The sequence below is a fragment of the Sminthopsis crassicaudata genome, chromosome 3 (genome assembly GCF_048593235.1).
Source record: "Sminthopsis crassicaudata isolate SCR6 chromosome 3, ASM4859323v1, whole genome shotgun sequence".
NCBI classification, from domain to species: domain Eukaryota; kingdom Metazoa; phylum Chordata; class Mammalia; order Dasyuromorphia; family Dasyuridae; genus Sminthopsis; species Sminthopsis crassicaudata.
Window position 1 is genome coordinate 260,648,967 of NC_133619.1, and position 23,313 is coordinate 260,672,279.

At 35.3% G+C, this 23,313-nt stretch overlaps 1 protein-coding gene across 1 annotated transcript; it reads right to left on the reverse strand.

Moving 5' to 3' along the window:
* Positions 1-278: 278 nt before the first annotated feature.
* Positions 279-11,842, reverse strand: ADAMTS1 (ADAM metallopeptidase with thrombospondin type 1 motif 1). The gene is made up of 9 exons (XM_074300609.1): positions 10,677-11,842; positions 8,298-8,644; positions 7,813-7,945; positions 6,262-6,429; positions 4,753-5,039; positions 4,282-4,468; positions 4,016-4,191; positions 2,934-3,109; positions 279-2,518 (listed from the first exon to the last, which is right to left on the reverse strand). Exons 1-9 carry the CDS (start codon positions 11,326-11,328, stop codon positions 1,819-1,821), a joined length of 2,826 nt encoding a protein of 941 aa, XP_074156710.1. The 5' UTR covers positions 11,329-11,842; the 3' UTR covers positions 279-1,818.
* Between the last annotated feature and the right edge of the window lie 11,471 nt (positions 11,843-23,313).

Consider the following 23,313-nt stretch of genomic DNA (forward strand, 5'->3'; position numbering starts at 1 on the left):
GGGGATAGCACATAAATGATTCAGCAAAGGATCCTAAAGGGATGGTGAGTTAGGGAGGTGTCTATCCCAAGTGTGTGAAGACTTCCCCTGATGGACAAATGAATATGAAATTGATGACAGTGACAGTTAGCTGAATGAGATGTAAAGTTTATTTTTCTACTTGGTTGCTCTTGGTTAAATATATCTTATAGATAACTTTATGTGTAAAGTGGTAAGTAATTTGAAAAACACAATTCAAAAAGCATAAAGAGCTTGGTAAAATTAAAAATGTCTCAGTCAAGAATTTATAGGGTATTTTATTAGATGCAGCACTAAAATACAGGAAATATTGTGTGAAAGTGAAAAAAAAAACACAACACTGTTTACAACCAAATACAACTATTTTAACTGAAACCACAGGTTATATTCTTTCATAGTTAGTCAATAAAAAGGGTCAATCCAATATTTAGCTACATAGGAATCTAATTTCTTTTTTAAAATTAAGAAAGCAATTATTAGTTTTAAGTATAATATGCATTTCTGATTTTCCCTCTCAGAATCATTTTATATTTCAACAAAATAAACGAGTTCTCAAATTCTTATTTTTTATTATCTTTAGTAATAATATATACTATATAAATACTCTTGTTATATGACCTTTTAAAAAAGTGATAACTTAGATCAAATTAGGTAAGAAGTATAAAAATAAATATGTTCATTATATGCATTTATAACAAACTGTAGTCCTTCCTAGAAGGAACAGAATTATTAAATACTTATAAAGTACATATAATTTATAGAAACATGTTTTACGATGTACATATGGAAAAAACCATATTCTCTTTCATGTGACTGCATAGTGCTATGAATGGCCCTGCTCTCCTTTAGCTCTGTCTTTAGCATGTTACAAGTGAGATTGATGTCCTAAATGCATTGACCAGTTTCTAAATTATCAACTCATGATCTGGCATTAACTCTTCTTATGCCATTGTACTGGATTGCTAAAGAGGTAACTCTTAATCCACATCATCAATATAAGACTACATAAAGTTTAAGAAAATATGCTCAATTTCCTGATCACCAAAAAATGGCAACCCACTCAAATAGTTTCATCTCCAGCTAACACCTGAACCCATAGGAAAATTGCCTCTATTCCAATAATGAAGACCTATATATTTTTACTGACTAGAGTCAGGATTTTTAAATTTAAATGAACTACAGAAATAAGAGAATAATACAAAGTTACAATTAAACTCAGATATTTTAGTTACTTCAGAATGAGACCATTCCTTCTGCTAGATCATTCTGAATTTTACTCTTAATTTTTTAAAAAAAGGGCATTATTCATAAAATTATTCTCTGAAACCAGAGAAGCCATGAAAAATGAATATTAACTGAAACATTTAATTAAAAACAGCAACAACAAAACAATTATTTCCACTATCCCTCCATTCTTGTTCTTGGCTATACTTTTAGATATCTTTCTTTCTGATTTTAATCTTCCTCCAGATTCAAAGAACTTTATAAGTATTATAATAAAAACTGAGAAAGGTGAGATAAAGTTGCTTAAATTCACTTTGGCCAGTGCTTCTGGGTTTAACTTGTAACAGACTCTAAGGTATTATCAACTAGAAATAAAGAATCAGTGAGCCTCATTTACAATCCCATCAAATTTGTTTTTGTCATATATTCCTATGATGTGATATCACAAATACCTATTTGCACTAGGCCATATTAAAGATGTTCCTTAAGAATTACATGCAAGATACACTGGATACCTCTGGCCCTCTTACCTTCAGTGCACTGACACTTCCACCTTTTTCCTTAACTGTTCACTATTCAATTGCAATTTGTGATAGTACAAATTTCTATGTAATTTCTAGGTTTCTTTGAAGGATTACAACTTTCTTGAGACAACATGGCACCATCATGGGACAGACATTTCAAGCTTCTTTTTCGGTAACCCTTTCCACATGTCTTAGAACATGGAGACCAATCCCCCAGCTGCCATTGAGGACATGGTATATTGGCACAAGGTCGAGTATTTTCTGGTTTAAGTTCTTTAGCACACTCTGAAGCAGGCTGCCCATTAATGTCTTTGCATTCTACAGATCTTCTCTGCCATCCCAGTCCACATGACTTGGAACATTCACCCCACTCCTCAATAACCCATTCAGAGAAAATAGGAATAGCATTAAAAGATTCCTTCTTTTTCTTCACAAAGTAGGTGTATTTGATTTTAGGTCGAAGGAAATTGCCCACAGTAAGAACCTGTATAGTTAAAGGTTCTTTAAGAGGACTAAAACTGCGAATTCTTTCCATAGCTGCAGAGGAACCACTGTATCTCAAGAAACTACCTTTGTGATTAATGTCTTGCTCCAATGTGGAGAGTGTAAAATCACCATTAAGGATATAAGTACCATCAGCAGCTTTAATGGCAAGGAAACTTCCATTATTTCTGGAACCTCTCTGATTCCGTTGTTTCACTTCAATATTAGTTGCTCCAGCTGGAATAGTGACAATATCGTGATAGCCAGGTCTACGAAAAAGAAAAATTCAGATTTTGAGTCCTTACATGACCATATTATTTATATGTACCCTTATAAGTACCCTCTGTGATTAGTTTTCAAAAGCCTTAGAAAAATCATTGAAAATTTAGAAAGGAATCTTTTAAACATCTCAAATTTATTCATGGTTCATTGGAAACAACATTGACAGAGGATCTGAATTCAAATTCCATCTTTGATACCTATTCCTCACTTAACTTTCTAGGTTTTGATTTCCTTACTTATAAAATGAAGATACTTTCTAGATCTCTTCTATAATGATAAATAACAATAAGAATACATAATATATTACATACAATAATAAATAAATTCATAAATAATGATATGTAACATATGATAATAAACCTATTATTTGAAAAGAAACAGAATATATATTTATATACTTACTTTGCATGAGTAATTGAGCCAGAAATTTTCTTGCAAGTAGATCCATTGCCTCCACAGATACCACATTTATCAAATTTCTTTTTGGAATCTATTAAACGATCACAGCCAGCTTTTACACATTGTCCTTGCACACAGACAGAGGTAGAATCTGGACTACATGGAGTACCATCCACAACCTTGAACAAAATATAAAAATATCAAAGCATTTACTCCAAAAACAGTCTTCCATTGTAACCACACATACATAGCATGCTATGTTAATGAGGAAGTTTCCCCTATTAGCATTTCTAATTTGCAAATATTTTCCTTGCCTTCAGTGCTAAAGAACTTAATGAGGAAAGCAAATGGACTGTAATTTTAAATTGTAGCAAATTAAATTTCTACTTCAAAGGCAAAAGTTTAATTTCTTTCTTGGCAACAACAGTTCTGAATGAGGCCACAATATAAATATGGAAGCTCTGATTAGAACAAAATGTGTCCTGAAAAATAAGGATATTCAAATGTTTGTACTTCTATCTTTCTCAATAATCTGAAGGTGCTGCTTTTAGTCAATGAAAAAACTGAAGACTATCAATAATTAACTGGAATCTAGACAATCATTCCCTAGAGACTGTACAACATATAATTAAAATAGAATGATTTAAGCCATGGGTAATATTCTAAGCTGTTTTTTAAAACAGATTTTGTCCAATATAGTTTCGATGTATATAATTCATTGAAATCAACTGTAGAAATAATAAATACATAAATTAAATATTTATTAAAGTTGGATAAAATAAAAAGCCAAAAAGCAGTCAGCTGCAATTGCAGTCTACTTCCATCACCTACTACCTGACAAATCACTTCACTTTTCTGGGTCTGTTTCCTCACGTGTAACTAAGGGGGATTTGACTAAATGGCCTTTATGGTCCTTTCAACCTCTAAATCTGTGACTTTATGATCCAGGGAGAACAAGAGCACTGATTTTAAAGCAATGTTGAATTGATCAGATAAGTTAAAGAAAAAGTATTATGGCTTAGTTGCATGAAAGCTAGCAGAAAGGCGTTTTTTTTTTAATGTACAAAAAGGGAAACTTAAACTACCTTGGGTTGAAGAACAAAGAAATAACCAATGTTTTTAGCTTGACAAATAAGTTTACATCTGTCTTTTGGTGATACTCCAGCATATTTAGGTATCCATTCTACAACAGGTCCACTTCCAATAGGAGCTTTAGAAAAGTCATTATGGGCTTCACATTGTTCTTCTCTGAAGGTTTTTCCTGAAAACACAATGAACAGATACTAGATCACCATCTTTTAATAGGTCTTTTTGCTTCAATCATTTTAAATTTGTATGTTAAGTTACTCACCATCATTATCTGGACATTCTTCAATATTACATGACCTATATCTCACTCTTTTGCCTTCACAATATTTTCCTCCATTCCTAGGGATTGGGTTGTCACATTCCCTAATTGTATATTGTATTCCTCCACCACAAGTCCTTGAACAGTCTCCCCAAGGTCCCCAAGGTCCCCAGCTTCCATGAATAGGAGTCTAAAAAGAGAAACAAATGAATCTATTCAGTACATGTAATATTCAATTATAGAAAGAAAACCACCAAAGGGGCATTTTAGGATAAATTCAACAAAGATTGCTAAACTCTTGGCACTACCATAACTTCCTCAATTCTAGACCCAATTTCCATGTGTCAATTACTTATATCTTCTTTTAACTTAATTTTTGAGATTTTTAATCTCAATTTGGTCTTTTAAATAATGCTTTGTAAAATGATGGATCTATAAATGTGGAACATGCAATCACTCAGCAGTAATACTCACAAAAAAATACTTATTGTCAGTCTTGTTCACACACTTGCCATTGATGCACCATTTTCCTTCTGCACAACTAGTACCATCTGCCCAAGGGAAGTGTTTGGTTTGGCACACAAGTATTCCGTCAGAAGTGCCAGTACACCACAAAGTTGTACATGTGCTTGCTGCATCTGGACAATGTTTGGAATCATCGCCAAATGTAAATTGGCACTGCCGATTAGCATCATACAAAGTCCCTGGGAGATCAGAGGGAAGCTGTATGGGCTTGGTGGGCTTGTCCATTAAACATTCTCCTGGAAACCAAAAGAATCAACAAATCCTATTTAATAAAAATAAATATTTACTGAAATTGTTTTAAGAGGTGGATTCTTAGGGTTTTTTTCCCCCAATTTAATAAAATACTACTACATAATTAGAGAGCATGATGAATTTGCTCATTAGTGTACCTAGCTTCAAGTCTGTACTATCACTTAATAGATGTATGATGAGACACAATTTCCTTAACTTTCTTGACCCTCAATTTTCTTATCTATAAAATGGGATGATAATAAAACTGTCACTCCCTATGCTATAGGGTTATGAAAATCAAATGAGATGTCAAAAAAAAAGCTTTTTAAATCTTAAAACACTACATGAATTTCAGCTATTATAATCATTATAAAATGTTTTGAAAATTACAAAAGCATTCAACAAATATCACTGAGGATAGAAACTGACTTTGTAATTTTTGTCAGCATAGGCAACTTTTGAGTGAGAAAATTTGAAAACCTCTACCAGTGAAGGAAAGCACCTTTTCTAACAATATATAATCAGAAAGTGGTCTACAGGTTAAGTGACTTATTCCTGGTCAGAAACCATATATATAACCTATGGCCAGTATGTTAATCTAGTTCTTGGTTTCTAGGTTGGCTGTCCATAGAGTATACCCTGCTTCTTCTCTTAAAGCAACAGATTAATTTTAGAAACTAAGAGAAGGATATAAAAGTGCTTTGAAAATCACAAAACTCTGTGTAAATGTTACTATTACGTTATTATTTCATTGAGCTAAATCATAATAAAGTAGGTCGAATGCTAGGTTTAGAATCAGGAAGACTAGAATACCCATAGCCAAATTATTCTTTGATCCAAAGGCAATATCTAAGACTTACTCACTAGAATAATAGTAGATGGTAACAGTAGAATAAGAGTAAATGAGTTGTGACTTTTGTTGATGGAGAAAATTGCCACAATTTCAAAAACATAGACCCAAAACACCGATTTATTATTCTGTCGAAAAACACTTTATGAACTAAATTGTTGTAAATTACTTTTCAGTTTGAAATTGTAATTATTCTGATAATTTGAGGGCCCACTCAGATACAAAATCATATTTGAAAGCAGGATAAAATATCATAAAGATGAAAAATTGCATTAAAGAGAAAAATAAAATAAATTAAAGAAAAAAACCCTGAAAATTGACTCCTTAAGGGAAGCTTAAAAAGGCACATTACAATATGGTGCTGAATCAGAACTTACCATGACCATTATCCAAAAATGATGTAATCATGTAAGCACTACATGGAGACCAAGGCTGGCTTCTATCCAAATTAGAAAGCATTGAAGTCATAATATGGGAATCCCAGTTTATACCGTTGATACTGGCACACTGCTTTGCATCATCATGTGGCATGTTAAACACATGACCTAAAAAACGACACCAGATTTACCATTTAGTGTTCATATTTTGCAATCTACCAACCACAGATACAAGTGTAACCCCAGATTCATTAGTATGCTCCACAGAGACTACAGAGGGCCACTATTTTATTTTTAAGAGAGTTGGAATCTGATAAAATAGGAGTTTTAAATGTCATTTTTGAGGAGTCATTCTTTATGAAAAGACTGGGAGTTCAACTCATTCATTCTAAAGAATTTCCTATCTCACAGTTGAAGAGAGACTGAGTGAATTACAGAGAGAAAGAGAATGAAGAGAATTCCTCTCTTGAGAAAAATATTATAACTCTTATCTTGAGAAGAGATATTGTAAAGAAAATATTGGAGTAGTTAGATATAACCCCAAAAGAGATGAATGGTGGTAACTGAAGAAAGGAAGTAATATTAAGTGTCAGGCTCTGTGATAAGCACTGAGCATACAAATATAAGCAAACACAGCATCTCTACCCTCAAGAAACCGAGGGGGCATAATTTTGAAATCAAGAAAGTCAGAAACAGGGCAAGACTAAGTACCTTCACAAATTGGAGGAGAGAGAGAAAGAGAAAAGAGTGAGAAGAGAGGAAAGAAACACACAGAAAAAGAGTCAGAGAGAGATGAGAGAAGGGAGAGGAAAGAGGAAAGAGATGATCAAACTTAGAGGGAAAGAGGCTTCTCCATTTTAATTGATATGTAATATTTAATAAGCAGAGGTGGGATGTCAGATCTAATTGAAAGAGATGATTGCAATTTTAGCAATTTATGAGAAAATACATTTTCCTTAATTATCTTGGGCCCCAGGGTGACGATGAATAAGGAAAATGTAGTTAGCAACAGGTAAAAAGAATCAATCACTATAGGCTAGATCAGGGCTTCTTAAACTTTTTCCTCTTATAACCCCTTTATGCTCAAGATAGTTTTAGATCCTAGATATATAGACATATAAAACAGGTATTCAAATCAAACATTTATTGATAATAAGTCATAATTTCATGACTCCCATATTCAGTTATGCTATCTCATATTTATGCTACCACATTTTAAGAAGTTTTGGGCAAGATGAGGGATGTATCCCAAAGCAACAGTTACAATTATGTTACTATTTGAAATATTTAAAAGTTCAACAGAATTCCAAAATTTTGTTACTTCAAATAACTCTTTTAAGTGACTGTATTTTGGAATACAAAATAATTTGCATACATCAGTGATTCCTAAAATCTTATTTAAGAATAAAATAGGCTATTTTGGTATCTTTGATTATATGTTATCTATTTTAACAAGTTTTATTATCTACCGATATTCTCAGATTTGTATATTTTTAAAAATCAGCTTTAATAAATGAATTGGACCTAAACCTTACTCTAAATGTTACTTACCTAATTCATGAGCCATTGTGAAAGCAGCTTGTAAACCATCATCTTCTATAACTGAACAACTTCGGTTTGGATCACACACTGTTCCAACATCAGCCATCCCAAGAGTATCACATGTCTGGGCACCACAAAGGTTCTAGGACAAAGAAAGCAATTTTATTATTAATTCTGAACAGTGAATTAACCTTGGAAGATCTTTAGTAGGCTGGTTTTAGGTATGTATTGCAGCACAGATATTCATTGATATTTAAAGAACAAATCTTTCCTTGGAAGTTGGGAGATAAAGTCTACACATGGCTAAGTTATTTAGAACCCTTAGTATTTATTACAAGACCCAGTAAGTTTATTTGATTTAAAATTCTAAAAAATTGTGAAATATAACATATAAGGCGAGAGTTGAAAAATAAAAAAACATTATGTCTTTTTTTAAGTTTTATTTCAAGTTAACATAACTCTTGGCTTCTTCCTCCCTCCCTCTACCTCCTCACCTGTCTGGTGAAAAGAACTGCTGTGTCATAATGTTCTGCATCTCTGTCACTGGGTGGATTGTGCTGTTTTTGCCAGCTGCAAAAATTTCTCAGAGTAAGGGCAGCATTGGAGGTCACATCAGGTCCCTTCTGTTCCTCATAGATGACTAAAATCTTCACCACCACCAGGCTAATTGAATTTCTAATACTGGGATGTTTGTACAACTTGGATGCAACGGAGAACAGAGTCAGGAGGTAGTGCTTTAGACCATTGCCATGATAATCTGCCATAGTCTGATCTGCTACAAGCATGGTTTCCACATAGCGAGGGCTAGACACAAACCTTTTTTTCCTTGTGTTTCCAGTTCCTGTATTAAAAGAAGAAAAATAATCTGTCCATAACACTAGCCAAGAAGTCATCTTGTAAGAGTAGCTTAGTTGTAATCACTCACATCAATTAAACAAAACAAAATATATGCCTCAAATAAAATACCCTTTATATTTCCCTTTAATTAGGAGTATTTTTAGTTTTAATCTTTATTTTTTAAAAAATGACAACTGCTTCTGAGAAAAATAATACTTTTATGCATAATGGTTCTAAAAATGGGACAATATTAACAAAATCCTATCTATTAAGTCATCTTTGCTACTGCTAATTGCTATCATGATTAACCTTTAGCCAATAGTATTGTTCTATATTATATATAGTATTATTCTTTCATAGGATAGGAATCAGTTCTTGAATTAGATTATTGAACTCCATGTAGAAGATAGAGTACTAGATTTTTTAGGTTTCTTCAAAGGCCAATACCAGAGTGAATCTACAGACTGTATAGTTCCTCTTTAGCTGATGGGGACTGACATTTTTGCCAAAGGCAACATATGATATCACTCTCTTTTGTAGGCTGATTTTTTTTTTTAACATACTAAAGAAGCAAGTGCCTGACATGCAAAGTCCTAGTTAGAAAACCAACTTCAAATCACTTCCCTGACTCAGAGCAGTCTTAAATGTGACTAATTTGAAGTGTCAGTTTTGACATAAAGTTTCTGAGATCTCCAGCCTTTCTCTTTCCATCTCTGTTACAGTCTCTATCTTTTTGAAAGAAAAAGCAGCAACAGAGCAAATGTAAAAAGAATGTGGTAAGGTCACTGACAAAACTCTGTAACAACTTCTCCCCCCCGCTTTTTTTAATTGGAGTTCCCTCCAATGTCTCCCTAAGAATGATATTCTCTTGGTGTAATAGATTCTATCAAAGGGGATAGAAAACACTGCATGAGAAGCAATTATAAAGCAAAAGTATACTAGCAAAAGTGGAAACCAGAGAAAATTTGGGGAAGGAAAAATCCATAATAAAAAGGAATATATGGAGCAGATGAATCTAGAATAAAAGAAAGTATAGTTGACTATAAAGGAATTTAGGACAAAGATTGGCAATCAAAAATAAGTAGAAAAAAAAGGATGAAACAAACCAAAAAAGAGAAATAGCTGTTGAGATTTACTACAGTAAAAAGGATTAAGAGGAAGAAGACAGAATTTGATTAAATGCATAAAAGAGATTTGCCTCAGGTAAGGAGGTGTAATATATATTCCTTAATGCAAATATTAAATGTAGAAATGAGAAAACAAAGCTGTGGCAGCACAGTGAGCAACCAAACTTGGGAGAGTAAAAGGAGGTGGGGGGAAGTAGTCCACAATTCACTACCATCAAAATAAATCTCCTGGCCCTTCTCCTTAAGATTCACTAATGTATATGTACATATATTTATGCATGTGTGTGTGTGTGTGTGTGTGTGTGTGTGTGTACATGTAGAGAGATGGAGGGAAAGTAATAAAGAGAAAAAGAGAAAGAGAGAGAGTCAGTCTTAGGAAAAGGACTGCTGACAAAAGTACAGCTGAAACAAAATTAAACATGCCAAGAAGTAAAAAGGCACAGGGTAAAGAAAGAAGGGAAGGAAAAAATCGTGGGGATGGGGGTGGGGAGAGAAATCCCCGCCCTTCCTTCCTGCCACACTACTAAAGCAGGAAGGAGTTCAGGTTATGAAACTGTCTCTATCTCTTTCCCCTCACTCTTCGTCCCATGGGTCCCCCAGGCATCGGCGTCCCAGGATTATGGCATTTTCTCCGGTATCCGTTTCTGGATTTCTCATGGGTGTGAAGATGCCAGCACTTAGTAAATAGAATTTCTACCAACACTGGTCGCAGATCTGTGTCCGAGTGCACGAATGTGTGCTGGGGCCCAAGAAGCATTCCTATTAAACATGTTGCATATGCACATATATAGGCATGTGTGCACACAGTAAATTTCTCTCGGGGCATCTTCCACATTAAGTAGAAGCAAGGCTATATAGGGGAAGTAGAAGGGGAAAAAAGAGTTCGGCTGTCCCGGGTCCGGTCCCTACCTGTTAGAGGTTCTTGGCGCTGCCTCCACCCCTCCGTCAGCCGCCTCTGCTCTTCCACTGGTTCGGCCTCTCTTTGTTGGAAGTTCTGGTCAATGACTCCACACTTGGCGCCGCTTTGGCCCTTCACCCTCCGCTTGAGGAGGTGAAGTTGCTGCTCTAGCTGCGCCTCCTTTGGGGAGGAAAAGGAGGAGAAGCGAATTTCGTTGGTGGCAGGCGGCTGTATGAAATACTCTTCTCCCTGGAAGTAAAATGCCCCACGGATGCCCTCACAGAGGCTGAGAGCAGCTGCTGAATACGGGTCTCCGTTCACTGTGCCAGAGTAGAAACAAAGCGACAGGTCGTTCGTGGGGATGAATGAGCGCTCCTCCTCCTCAAGCTTGCTCCCCAAGTACTGAAGCGTAAAGCCCTGGGCAAGGAAGCTGCTGTCGGGGTGTAGCTCCAAGGTCAGGCTCTTCCCGAAGGCATCCAAACGGTAGACTTTTTTGCCTGGTTCTGGAGAATCCATCGGGACTGGAAGCACTAGTTCCTCGTCCTCTTCCACAGGGCGACAATGTACTCCTGGCATAGTTAGTAAAACCATTACCACTACTACCAGAGAAGCTTCCATCAAAATTGGCAGGGACTTTTCCAGCGGCCACGCTACTGCCCCCATTCTCTGTCAGTTTAAGTGTGAAAGCTATATTTTCAGTTAGGGAGCCTGAAAACTTTGACGTCTTTATTTTTTTTTTAAGTATTACTTTTGGTAGTAATATTTGCAGAAATCTAAAGTTTACACCAGAAAAAAAAAAAGTTTGCGTTAACTAGAAACTGAGGGTAAGGAGCTGGTACACTGATTGCTTGGCGTTTTGTTTCTCTGATGGCTGCTGATCTGCAAATGGTGATGGTGGAAGAAATGTCTACGTCTCTTTTTCGGTGGGATTCTCCAGGCAGAAGGGCGAGAGAGGGAAGAAACTGGTTAATCTCCCGTACTCCCGTAATCTTCTTCTTGTACTCAGCGTCTTGCCTTTTGCTGCCTCGTGCTTAGTTTTTTCTTTGGGATGATAAGAGAACGTTAAGCAAGAAAAGCAAGTCCCTAGCTTTGGCCTTGCTGGGCTCAATCTCCTTGAGTCTTTGCAGTGGGAGTGTTGGAACCTGGCAGCCCGGTCTCTATTTTATAATGTTTTGTCCCCAGAGCCCCCACCCCTCCTTACGGGAGCACCGCCCCCCCCTTTTTTTTTTAATGTGCCAGTGAGCTAAGTTCATACGTAACTTCGCTCATGCTGCCCCAGCAGCCTCCGGCTGAGCAGGGGGAATAACGGTGGGGGTAGGGGTGGGAGACCGAACCTGGCTCTGGGCCATTCTTTCCTTAGTCACCAACTGAAGGGGCGTTGTTGTGGATGATTTTTGTCTTAGTAGCTGCTTTGGTGGCAGAAAGTTCCTCTGCTATCAACACCCTTCCCCCCTACTTCACAAAAGAACAGCCCAGATGTCCCTCCATCCAACAAACTCCAGCCTCCCGAAATGTTGTAGCTCAAGAAGAGGGGGTGGTGTCATATGTAGGGGGAGAGGGAGTGTAGGAATATTTATAACTATTTCTTCTTGGGACACTCCTTCTTTTGAGCCCATCTTGGTCTCGGGATGAATCAACCATCCCGACTCAAAAGTTTCCTATTGTCAGTTTGCTGCAATTCCCGTCCCCACCCCCATTCCTTGTTCTTTCAACTTGGTCCAGGGGTGAAAGCTAGCTGGGCGCTAGCTTCCAACAAGAATCTAAGTCTCCCACTCGTCAGGACTGTTACCCTTTCGGCGATTGCAATCCTTTTCCTGGTCTGAGCTAAGGTCCTTTTAGTGAAAAGAATGGAACTGCTCCTCTTCCTTTTGAGAAGCAGTGTCCCGCCCAATCTTCTTCCTTTCTCAAAATTAACTCCAGGCACTCCTCGGGTAGTCTCTCCAGCTTCTGACCACACCCATATCAAATCCAAGACTTCCTTTAGACTGCTAGTAAATGGTGGGAACCATATTATCCAACCTACGAAGACTGGGGGATTACTGGAATAAGGACGTATGTGCAATGAAATCAGAGAAATCCTGACGATCTCCCCCACCCTTTTCCTCTGAAAAGGGAAATTGCTGTAGCGGTGACTTTGAAATGAAGGTGCTAATCAACACCGAAAGTTCTCGAGAGGAAGACTGGGTTTAGAGAAGGAGGGGCTTGTGCCGGGAGAGAAAGGAAAATTTTTACAATCCTTCCGAATTCGGGGCTGCCCCAAAGGGGAAAATGGAAAGGTCTCCATTTGCCCAAATTCTATTCGAACCCTTTCCCGTTTAATTTGATTATCTATCTGGAGTTTAAACTGTGTAATCCCTAATTTTTCTTTCACTGAGAAATCCGCCCTCCCCTCCCCAAATCCTAACACAAACATAGGCTTTTCCAGTGTTCTTTATCACTGTACTTCCTTCTTCCTATAACTGTCCTTGGAAAAGCTTCCCAGTTTGCCTTTCAGGCTTTGAGGCATTTCCTCTCTTCCTAGGACTTGCTCTCAAAATGGTGTTTTATCAGTCCTTTGACGCCCCACTGTTGTTTGTCTCGTTCTCGGAGAGCACTAATGATTTTAAGAAATTAGGAAAAAAGAGTGTCTTGGGCTGTGGAATTTACCATTCTCCCATTTACAGATACTATTTATCTCTATAAAGAGGATATAAAAGTCTACAAGTAATAACTTAAAAATAAGTTAAAGGCAATGAAATGGGAGAGGGGGAGAATTCTGTTAAAAATGAAATTTTGATTTGTGTTTATCAGTTAACCATTGTCTCAACCTTTTATTCATTCTCCTGTCAAGTAGCTGTTACGTTCACTCAGTCTTTTCTTCACCTGCCCAGTCTTTATTATCCCATCTCTTTTTATAGGGCATACGTGTATTTCACTCCTGTGGAATTATGTTGTCTATATGGATCTGCATGGATGCTCATGCTTATGGAGAGATATGAGTACGTCTCTAGAGACTCATTCAATGATCTTCCCTTTCTGCAAGGAAATGGGACTCCTTCCAGGAGCGGAAGGAAGAAATTGGTACCAGAAGCTGGTCACTCTCCACTTTTCAGAGGTAGGACACATGATTAGAATTATATCTATCTGTCCCATCCTCTAATATTATTGGTCTAAAAGAAAAACATTTAGATTCGAGTTGAGATCATGCTATCCCATATCCTAGGCTTGACTTCTTCCCCATTAAATTCCAATTCCACACAGAATGCACTTAATGAATAACGGATAAATTCATTTATCCAAGCAGATAACAAAAATACATCAAAGAAGGTATTAAGGAGAAAGTTTAGAGATGAGTATATCAGAAAATACACAGAATGAATGAACTCTTCCACTGGGACTGAGAAATCTCAGGTTAACTAAAGAGACTCCTAGCTCTCAACCAAAGGGAAATCTCCCAAAATCTGCATTATGTTAAACTGTTATGTTAAACACAGTATAAGCCCTTGGCATAGCAAGCATGACATAGCTGTCATGTTTAGAACCTCTGCAAAAAGAAGATTTTAGATTGGCTCTTTTATAATAGGAGCTTTGGCTACCAGCTGAAAGGAACTCATGCGTGGAGTTCTACAAGCTGGGTTTCAGCTTGAGCTGAATTTGAATAGAATTCAATAAGTTTTAGGACTGAACCAATCCCACCTAGATAATAGAATGAAACTGTTTGTCCCTTGGGCAAGGTCCCTCACTGAGGCAGACTTGAAGGAGATCTCCTTCAAGGATTTTTAGAGTTTCTGGGTCCTTTCTTCATTATGTAAATGTGAATTATGTAAACCTTGGAACTCCTGTGGATATTCCCTACCTGATTCCAGTTGAAGTCACCCATTAAACCTAAGGTGCCTAGCTGGACCATACAAACTCTTTGCAATCCTGGCTAAAAGGCTATCGTGACTCAAACTACGGGTTCTCTGGCACTGGAAACTGATAAAGGCAAACACTGAACAAAAACAGTCATCTCCAGCCCCATTTCTAAAAGCCAAGGTAAAAAAAAAAAAAAAAAAAAAAAAAAAAGAGATGTGAGCATGTGAGATTTTGGATGTCACTTTACCTCCCTAGGTTTAGATTTTCTCATCTAAAAAATGAAGACTAAAGGAAGTTTTGGATTTGGAACTGGGATTATATTTTTTGAATATTTGTGAATATGTTTGAGTATTTGTGATTATATCTTGTGAATTAAATATTTCAATGTAAAAGTTAAAAAAAAGTCAGAGGTAACATTTGAACCCAGGTACTGTGATTCTAAAACAAAATTTTCTTCACTATGCTGTGCTATCTGCTGATATAATGAAATATAATCAACTTTAAAACATGTTTAAACAAATCCAGTCTATTAATACCTGGTTTATATTTTCTTGTGGGAAGCAGCTTTTTGCTTCCACCTCAAAGGCTCCTTATAACATCTACCTAATATATATTATAGCACATAATTTATTTTTCTGTATGTGTACCTAAGATATTTTTTTGAAAATATAATATGTAACTGTCCTTTCTTAGACCTTTTGTAGTACCTGGTATTATATCATTTATTTCATCCCAGATTTTTGTAGCTGAATTTTTTTATCTTCCTGTTAAATTCCTTAGGGTAAGAAATCCTCCATACATTTACTTTGGCTCTTCTTGTTAGTCAAGCTATGCATATTTATGAAATACCTACTATGTACCAGACACTACTAAGTTTATTGAATGAACAAACATATTTTTACATGAATTTTCAGGTAGTTTATCTTTTACAACTAATTTTATAAGAAAGAAGAAAATACTTTGCAAACTTTAAAGGCAAGAGTAAATATGAGATATTATTTGTAGTGGAGAGACAGCAACCAATGGGAACCAAGTTGGGGGGGGAGGTAGAAGTTTTGTATGCCTGCTGCAAATCATATGGAGGGTGTTGGTCTTTCATGTAATGGAAGGCTCTGCTCTCTACTTCAGAGCATTTGCAAGTATTCTGTGACTGTTTCTTGTCAGTTTAAGTCTGGTAAAGACAAGTTTTCTAAGCTGGAACTTAGAGTGCATACAAAAAGCTTATACCAGAAATGGAATTAGTTGCCAGTGTTTTTGATAAAGGCTTCATAGCTAAAACATATGGAGAACTGAGTCAAAATTATAAGAATGCAAGTCATTCTTTAATTGATAAATAGTCAAAAGATATGAACAGACAATTTTCCGGTGAAGAAATTACAGCTGTCTATACACATATGAAAAAAATGCTCTAAATCATTATTAATTAGAGAAATGAAAATTAAAAAACTCTGAGGTACCATGTCAGACCTATCAGATTGGCTAAGATGACAGGAAAAGATAATGATAAATATTACAGAAGATGCAGAAGAACACTAATGTATTGTTGATGGAATTGTGAACTGATCTCTGGGAGCCACTCTGAGAGAGCAATTTGGAACTATACCCAATTGGTTATAAAATTGTACATACCCTTTAATCCAGCAGTGCCATTACTGGGTCTGCATCCCAGAGAAATCATAAAAGAGGGAAAATGACCCACATGGACAAAAATATTTAGAGAAACTCTTCTTGTGGTGTCAAAGAATTGGAAAATTAATGGATTCCCATCAATTGGGAAATGGCTGAATAAGTTATGGTATATGAATGTAATGGAATACTATTGTTATATAAAAGATAATGAACAGGCTGATTTCAGAAAAACTTGTAAACACTTACATTAACTGATGCTGAGTGCAGTGAGCAGAACCAGAAACATTGTACACCACAACAGCAAGATTGTGTGATGATCAACTATGACAGACTTAGATTTCTTAGAAATTCAATGATCTAAGGCAATTCCAAAAACTAAGGATGAAAAATGTCATTTGCATTCAATGAGAGAACTATAGAGACTGAATATGGATTGAATAGTATTTTCACCTTTTTTTCTTTTCTTTTTTTTTCTGCTTTCTTGTGATTTTACCCTTTTGTTCTGATTTTTCTTTACCAACATGATACATTTAAAAAGACTATAGATGTATAATCCCCCTCCCAAAAAAGGCCCACAGAAATGGATGTGGTAGAAAGAAATTTTATATTAACCACTTTAAGTTTGAACCCACATGTTCTTGTACTTCTGTTCTTATTATATACTCTTAGTAAATATCCTTTTAGAAAAGCTAATTGATGACAACTGGTTATAATTAATATTGAGGAATTATCAGCTAGCCAAAATGATACTGGGGCACCAATCATCAATAGATGATATTGTGGAAATCAAAACTGGCCAACTGATCTTGAAGGTAGGATTAGGATTGGGGGTGAGGAATACACAAGAATGGGAATCATAAGAAAGAGTATATTGAAGAACAAAGATACGACTTTTCTTCAATGTCTAGAACCTAGACATTGTCGTCTTTCTCTTGTAATTCAACCCAATTTTGGATGTGGGATTGGAGAATGAGACCATAACCTCTCATGTGAAATATGTTGTTAATGAATTTTAATTTGTAGAAATGATTATGTATGATAAAATATTCTCACAAATATCCATTTCAGATTTAAAAGAATTTTTTGCCTATATTTACAGAATAGTTCCAGATGAAAACATATTTAGGCATTTTCAAATGAAAATAAAAGATTAAATCATTAATTATTAATCATATATGCATATATGCCATATTTATGTTTTTAAAAATTTATATAATTGTAAATATTATTTACATAATGAAGTTCAATAAGTATATGTTAAATGAATATGATTATGCATATTAGTGAATATTTTTAGATAGTGTTTTTCAGAAAATATAGATATATGCTCAGCTCTATAAATAATTTAATTTTGCTTATTTTTACTTAATTTTCATAGCATAGATCATAAAATTTAAAAATGGGAAAGCTGTATATTATTAATTTCCCCTTAAGATATATGGCAAATAAATGACATTTTGTTCTTGACACATGAATAAGAATTATTACTAGTGGCTCATGTGGTCCTTTCTCCCACAAGAGGCTCATGCAGAACCTGGATTCATTCTGGACAAATTTTGAAAAAGACTTCTTATGGAATTCTGAGGGAAATACTTTCTTTAAGTAAAACCATATAATTCATCTCTAAAATTACTCCAAAGCAGATTAACAGAGTCTAGGTGGTGAAATGCATAGAGTTCTAGGCTTTGAGTCAGTAAGACCAGTTCAAATCTGATTTCAGATACTTTGGGAAGAAAACTATTGGTATGTTTAGACTTAGAACTGTTTATGATTCATCCCAGGATATGCTTAAGATATGACTTCAGAGACTTTCCAGTAGGCATGCTTCACTTCTGTATAAAGATTGCTGCAAAGAATTCAAGGAATCACTTGCTGATAACACATTTCAAATAAGTTATCAGCAAGTGATTCCTTTGGAATTTAAAAACTGCCTATATATTGGTTAATTAGCAATTGTGCCCTTTTTCTTTTGTTTGAACTCTATATAATATATTTTTTAAAATTCAGGGGGAATTGGTTGCCTTTTTGGTTCTTTCCTCTTCCAAGTGACTTAATAAATTTCTTTCTAAAAACTGTTTTAGGTTTGGGTTTGTTCTTGGTGTCAGAAATAGGATTCCTGATGGTCAACTGGAGAAGACAAGAGGCTTTCTGGGACCATGGACACTGAATAATTCTCTGTGACCTCAGGATCAAATTGGGTGTTACCTATATGGATTTAATTTTTTAAAAAATTTATTTAGTATTTTATTTTCCCACAGTTACATGTAAAAAAACAATTTTAACATTTGCTTTTAAAACTTTAAGTTCCAGTTCTTTCCCTTTCTCCCTCCTCACCCCCACCCTAAAATGAGAAGGCAAACAGTTCAGTATAGGTTATACATGTGTAGTCATGTAAAACATTTCCATATTAGTCATGTGAAAGAAAACAGACCAAACAAACCCCAAACCCCTCAAGAAAAATAAAGTTAAAAAAAAAGTATGCTTCAATCTACATTCAGACACCATCACTTCTTTCTCTGGGGATGAATAGCATTTTTCATCACAAATTCTTCCGAGTTGTCTTGGATCATTGTATTGCTGAGAATAGCTAAGTCATTCACAGCGGATCATCTTACATTACTGCTGTTACTTTATACACAATACATGTCACTCTGCACCAGCTCATATCTTTCCAGGTTTTTCTAAGAACACCCTGTTCATCATTTTTTTATAGCACAATAGTATTCAATCATAATCACATATCACAATTTGTTCAGAAATTCCCCAAATGATGGGCATCCCCTTAATTTCTAATTCTTTGTCTCCAGAAAAGAACTGCTGTAAATACTTTGTACTTTTCCTTTTTTTGTTTGTTTGTTTTTTTTTAATCTATTTTGGAATTAGTAGTGGTATTGCATGGTTTTAAAGCTCATTGGGCCTAATTCCACATTGCTCTAAAGAATGATTGAATCAGTTCACAATTCCACCAACAATGCACTAAATGTCTTGTTTTCCTCACATCCCTTTTGACCTTGGTCATTTTCCTTTTTCTTTCTTATTAGTCAATCTAAAAGGTATGAGGTAATACTTCAAAATTGTTTTAACTTATATTTCTACAATCAATAGTGATATAGAGCATTTTTTCATATAGCTATAGATAGCTTTGATTACTACATTTGAAAACTTCATATTTATTAATCATTTATCAAATGACATTTTTATCAGAGAGACTTGCTTCAAATTTTTTTCCAGTTACTATTACTAACTGTATTGTTAACTCCATTTTACCCCCCTGACCCCATTTATTCTATTGTCTCCTTTCATCTTATCCCACCTTAAAAGTGTTTTGCTTCTGACTACACCTTCCCTCAATCTAATCACTCTTCTGTCACCATCTCCTCCCCCTTACTTTTATTCCCTTTTCTTCCTCCTTTCCTGTAAATTAAGGTAGATTTCAGTAACCAGTTGAGTGAATGTTATTTTCTTTTTGAGCCATTTCTGATGAGAGCAACTCCTCCATCCTTTCATCCCCACTGCAAAGGATTTTTTCTTGCCTCTTTTATGTGAGACAATTTATACCATTCTGTCTCTTCCTTTTTTTTTTCTCTCTCAGTATATTCCTCTCTCACTGCTTAATTTTATTTTTTTTGATATCTTTCCTTCATATTCAACTCATACCTGTGCCTTATCTATATATACTCCTTCTAATATGCTTAATAATGAGAAATTCCTGTATAGGAATGAAAAGTGTTAAACCTTATTAAATCCATATTATTTCCCTTTTTTGTTTACATTTTTTATGCTTCTCCTGAGTTTTGAATTTAAAAATCAAATTTTCTACTCAGATCTGTTTTTTTTTTTATGGAGAATGCTTGAAAATCCTTTATTTCATTGAATATCCATTTCCCCTCCCGAAGGATTATACTCATTTTTGCTGGTAGGTAATTCTTGATTTTGTGAAGGAATTTATGATTTTCATGTAGTTCGATGTGATATGTGTACTAAATATACTAATAAATTAGTTTTTTAGAGGTCTCATTTTATCAAAAGATTCTGGCTTGGAAGTCAGACTCACAATACAGCTGAAAGTAATTAATCAATCTTGACACTCTCACAATCACTACATTCCTGTGCCTGTGTATGTTAAGTGAAGCAAACCAAAGACTGCAGAACCTGTTTCTGTCACCGAACTTTGGTTCTATACCCCACCAAATAATGAGAACTGAAACAATTAGCTTGAGAATTGTGCCCACCTGATTCAAGAATATTTTTATTGTACTGCACTCCTGGGCTTTCCATGAAAAACTGCTCAAGTCCTGGAAATGATCTTTTATAATCCACCTTTCTTCTCCCTTCCCAATTGTGCTTATGTATAGAGCCTCTGCTTTTAGTATAACAAGAAGAGCTTTCCTTAGAATATTTGCAAACCATATTTCTCACTCTGAAATTAATTAATTAAACCACTATTTAATTGCTAATATAACTGCTTTTGACTCTATTTTATCTCCAGTTGTTTCCGGGTTAGAGGCCATTCCACTAAAATTCCATTACCAGTTATAGACCCAGCTCCTTTTCCTTCCAGAATATCATATTCCAAGCCCTTCAATTCTTTAATGTACAAGCTGTTAAGTCTTGTATTATCTTGACTGTGGCTCTACTATATTTGAATTGTTTCTTTTTGTCTGCTTGCAATAATCCCCCCTTGACCTGGGAGTTCTGGAATTTGGTTATAATATTCCTGGGAATTTTCATTTTGGGATCTCTTTCAGGAGGTGATTGATGGATCCTTTCAATTTCTAGTTTACCTTCTGCTTCTAGAATATCAGGGCAGTTTTCCTTGATAATTTCTTGCAAGATGATGTCTAGGCTCATGCTGATCAAGGCTTTCACGTAGTCCAATAATTTTTAAAATTAGCTATCCTGGATGTATTATTTCAGGTGTTTTTGCAATGAGGCATTATATATTGTCTTCTATTTTTATTTATTTTTTGTTTTGTTTTATTGTTTCTTGATTTCTTATAAAGACATTAGCTTCCATTTACTTAATTCTAATTTTTAAGGAATTATTTTCTTCAGTGAGTTTTTATATCTCCTTTTCCCTTTGGCCAATTCTACTTTTAAGGCCTTCTTCTCATTAGTTGTTTTTTTGGGGGGAAGGGCGTACCTCTTTTACCATTTGACCTATTCTGGTTTTTTTAAGGCCTTATTTTCTTTAGTTTTTTTTTTTTTTTCATACGTGTCTCCTTTACTGAACTGTTCACTCATTTTTCATGATTTTCTTGTATCACTCATTTCTCTTCCCATTTTTTTCTCTACTTCTTTTACTTGATTTTCAATATCCTTTTTGAGGTCTTCCATGGCCAGAGACCAATTCATATTTTTCTTGGAGACTTTGGATGTAGGAACTTTGACTTTGGTTAAATTCTTCTGAATGTGTTTTTTTATCTACCTTGTCACCATAGTAACTTTCTTTAGTCAGATTATTTTTCTGTCATTTGCTTATTTTCTAATCTATTTCTTGATTTATAATTCTTTGTTAAAGTAGTTATCTGCTTCCAGGGTGGAAAGTGCACTGTCCCAAGCATCAGAGGTTTTATTTAGCTGTTTTCAGAGGTATTTCTAGACACCTGTAACTTTTAACTTTTTCAAAAAAGTGATGTGACTTTAGGAGAGGTGTGTTTACTACTCTCCTGACCTGGTCTCTGGTCTCTCAGTGATCACAAGCACTTTTCTTCCTGGAATTGTGACAATAGTCCCCTCTACTATAGCCATAAACTGTGATGTGCTAGTGTTCTTTCTCATCCTGGGATTGCCACCCAGGACTGTGACCTGGATTCAAGGATGGGCAAAGCAACAGATTTCTGCTCAGTGCTAGCAAAGAAACCCCTGTACTGCCCTTCTTACCAGTTGTTTCACTGTACCATTTATGGGCTGAGAGCCCTAGAAGCAGCTGCTGCTTCTCTGATTCTTGCTTGGTGTTGGTCCATGTTGGTGGCGCCTGCACTGGACTGTGTTCCATCCTCATTTAAATGTGACAGATTTTTCCTGCTGACCTTCTAAATTGTCTTTGGCTAGAAAATTATTTCACCCCATCCTTTTGAGGGTTCTGCTTCTCCAGGTTTTGTTTATGGTATTTTTTTCTCTCTCTCTTTTTTTAAAATTAATTTTATAATTATAACATTTTTTGACAGTACGTATGCATAGGTAATTTTTTACATTATCTCTTGCACTCCCTTCTGTTCTGAATTTTCCCTTCCTTCCTCCACCCCCTCCCCTAGATGGTAGGCATTCCCGTACATATTAAATGTTATAGTATATTCTAGATACAATTTAATGTGTGCAGAACCAAATTTTTTTGTTGTTGTTGTTGCAAAGGAAGAATTGGATTCAGAAGGTAAAAATAACTTGGGAAGAAAAACAAAAATGCATACAGTTTACACTCATTTCCCAGTGTTCCTTCTCTGAGTGTAGCTGATTCTGTCCATCATTGATCAATTGGATTTGAGTTAGATCTTCTCTTTGTTTTATGGCATTATTTAAATGTGTTTAGAGGAGTTTGAGGGGACAGCTCAGGCGAGTCACTGCCTTTTCTAGGCACATTGCCTCTCCTCCTCCTCAGTAGGAGACCTAGAGAGTATCTCCTCCAAGTTTGACCAAGTTCTGGTCAAAAATTGCCACTGATTCCACTGTGTTTTAGGATTGAGGATTCTTGGTTTCCAGAAATTCAAGGAGCTGTGTTTGGCCTTAACCCCATGTAAAAGGATTTCTCACAAGTAAAAAGGCTTCCAGCTTATTTTATAAAGAATCAATTTTATCAGATACATTGTTTAACCATTACTTATGAAAATTATGAAAGTATATATAGAATAGAACTGATTGAAGTTACTTCTTTGAATCAACTTAATATCAGCTAGTCCTAGATTTAAAACATTCTATTTTTGTGTAAGAGGTTAATACGCAACACCTACATAGATACAGTAGTAAAGAGGGTTATAGTAACTAATATTTTTCTAAGCTTTGAGGGAACTATCATGTATTCACTGTATATGTGTAATCACAAAATGTGATTATTTTCTTAATTTTTAATGACTGATTTATGCTTTTATGTCAGGACAAATATGTGATAAATTCTTAACATCAGATTAAGAATTTTAAATATAAAATTTAATAATTGTTAAGAAAATTTAAATCATTGAGTTTTTTTCC

Excerpts from the sequence above, each read along its gene's own strand:
- ADAMTS1 (XM_074300609.1), bottom strand. The coding sequence starts at position 11,328 with ATGGGGGCAGTAGCGTGGCCGCTGGAAAAGTCCCTGCCAATTTTGATG. Across the intron at positions 6,430-7,812 it reads CACAATGGCTCATGAATTAG|GTCATGTGTTTAACATGCCA; the intron begins GTAAGTAACATT and ends GTCGTTTTTTAG. Across the intron at positions 4,469-4,752 it reads CTGACAATAAGTATTTTTTT|ACTCCTATTCATGGAAGCTG; the intron begins GTGAGTATTACT and ends TTCTCTTTTTAG.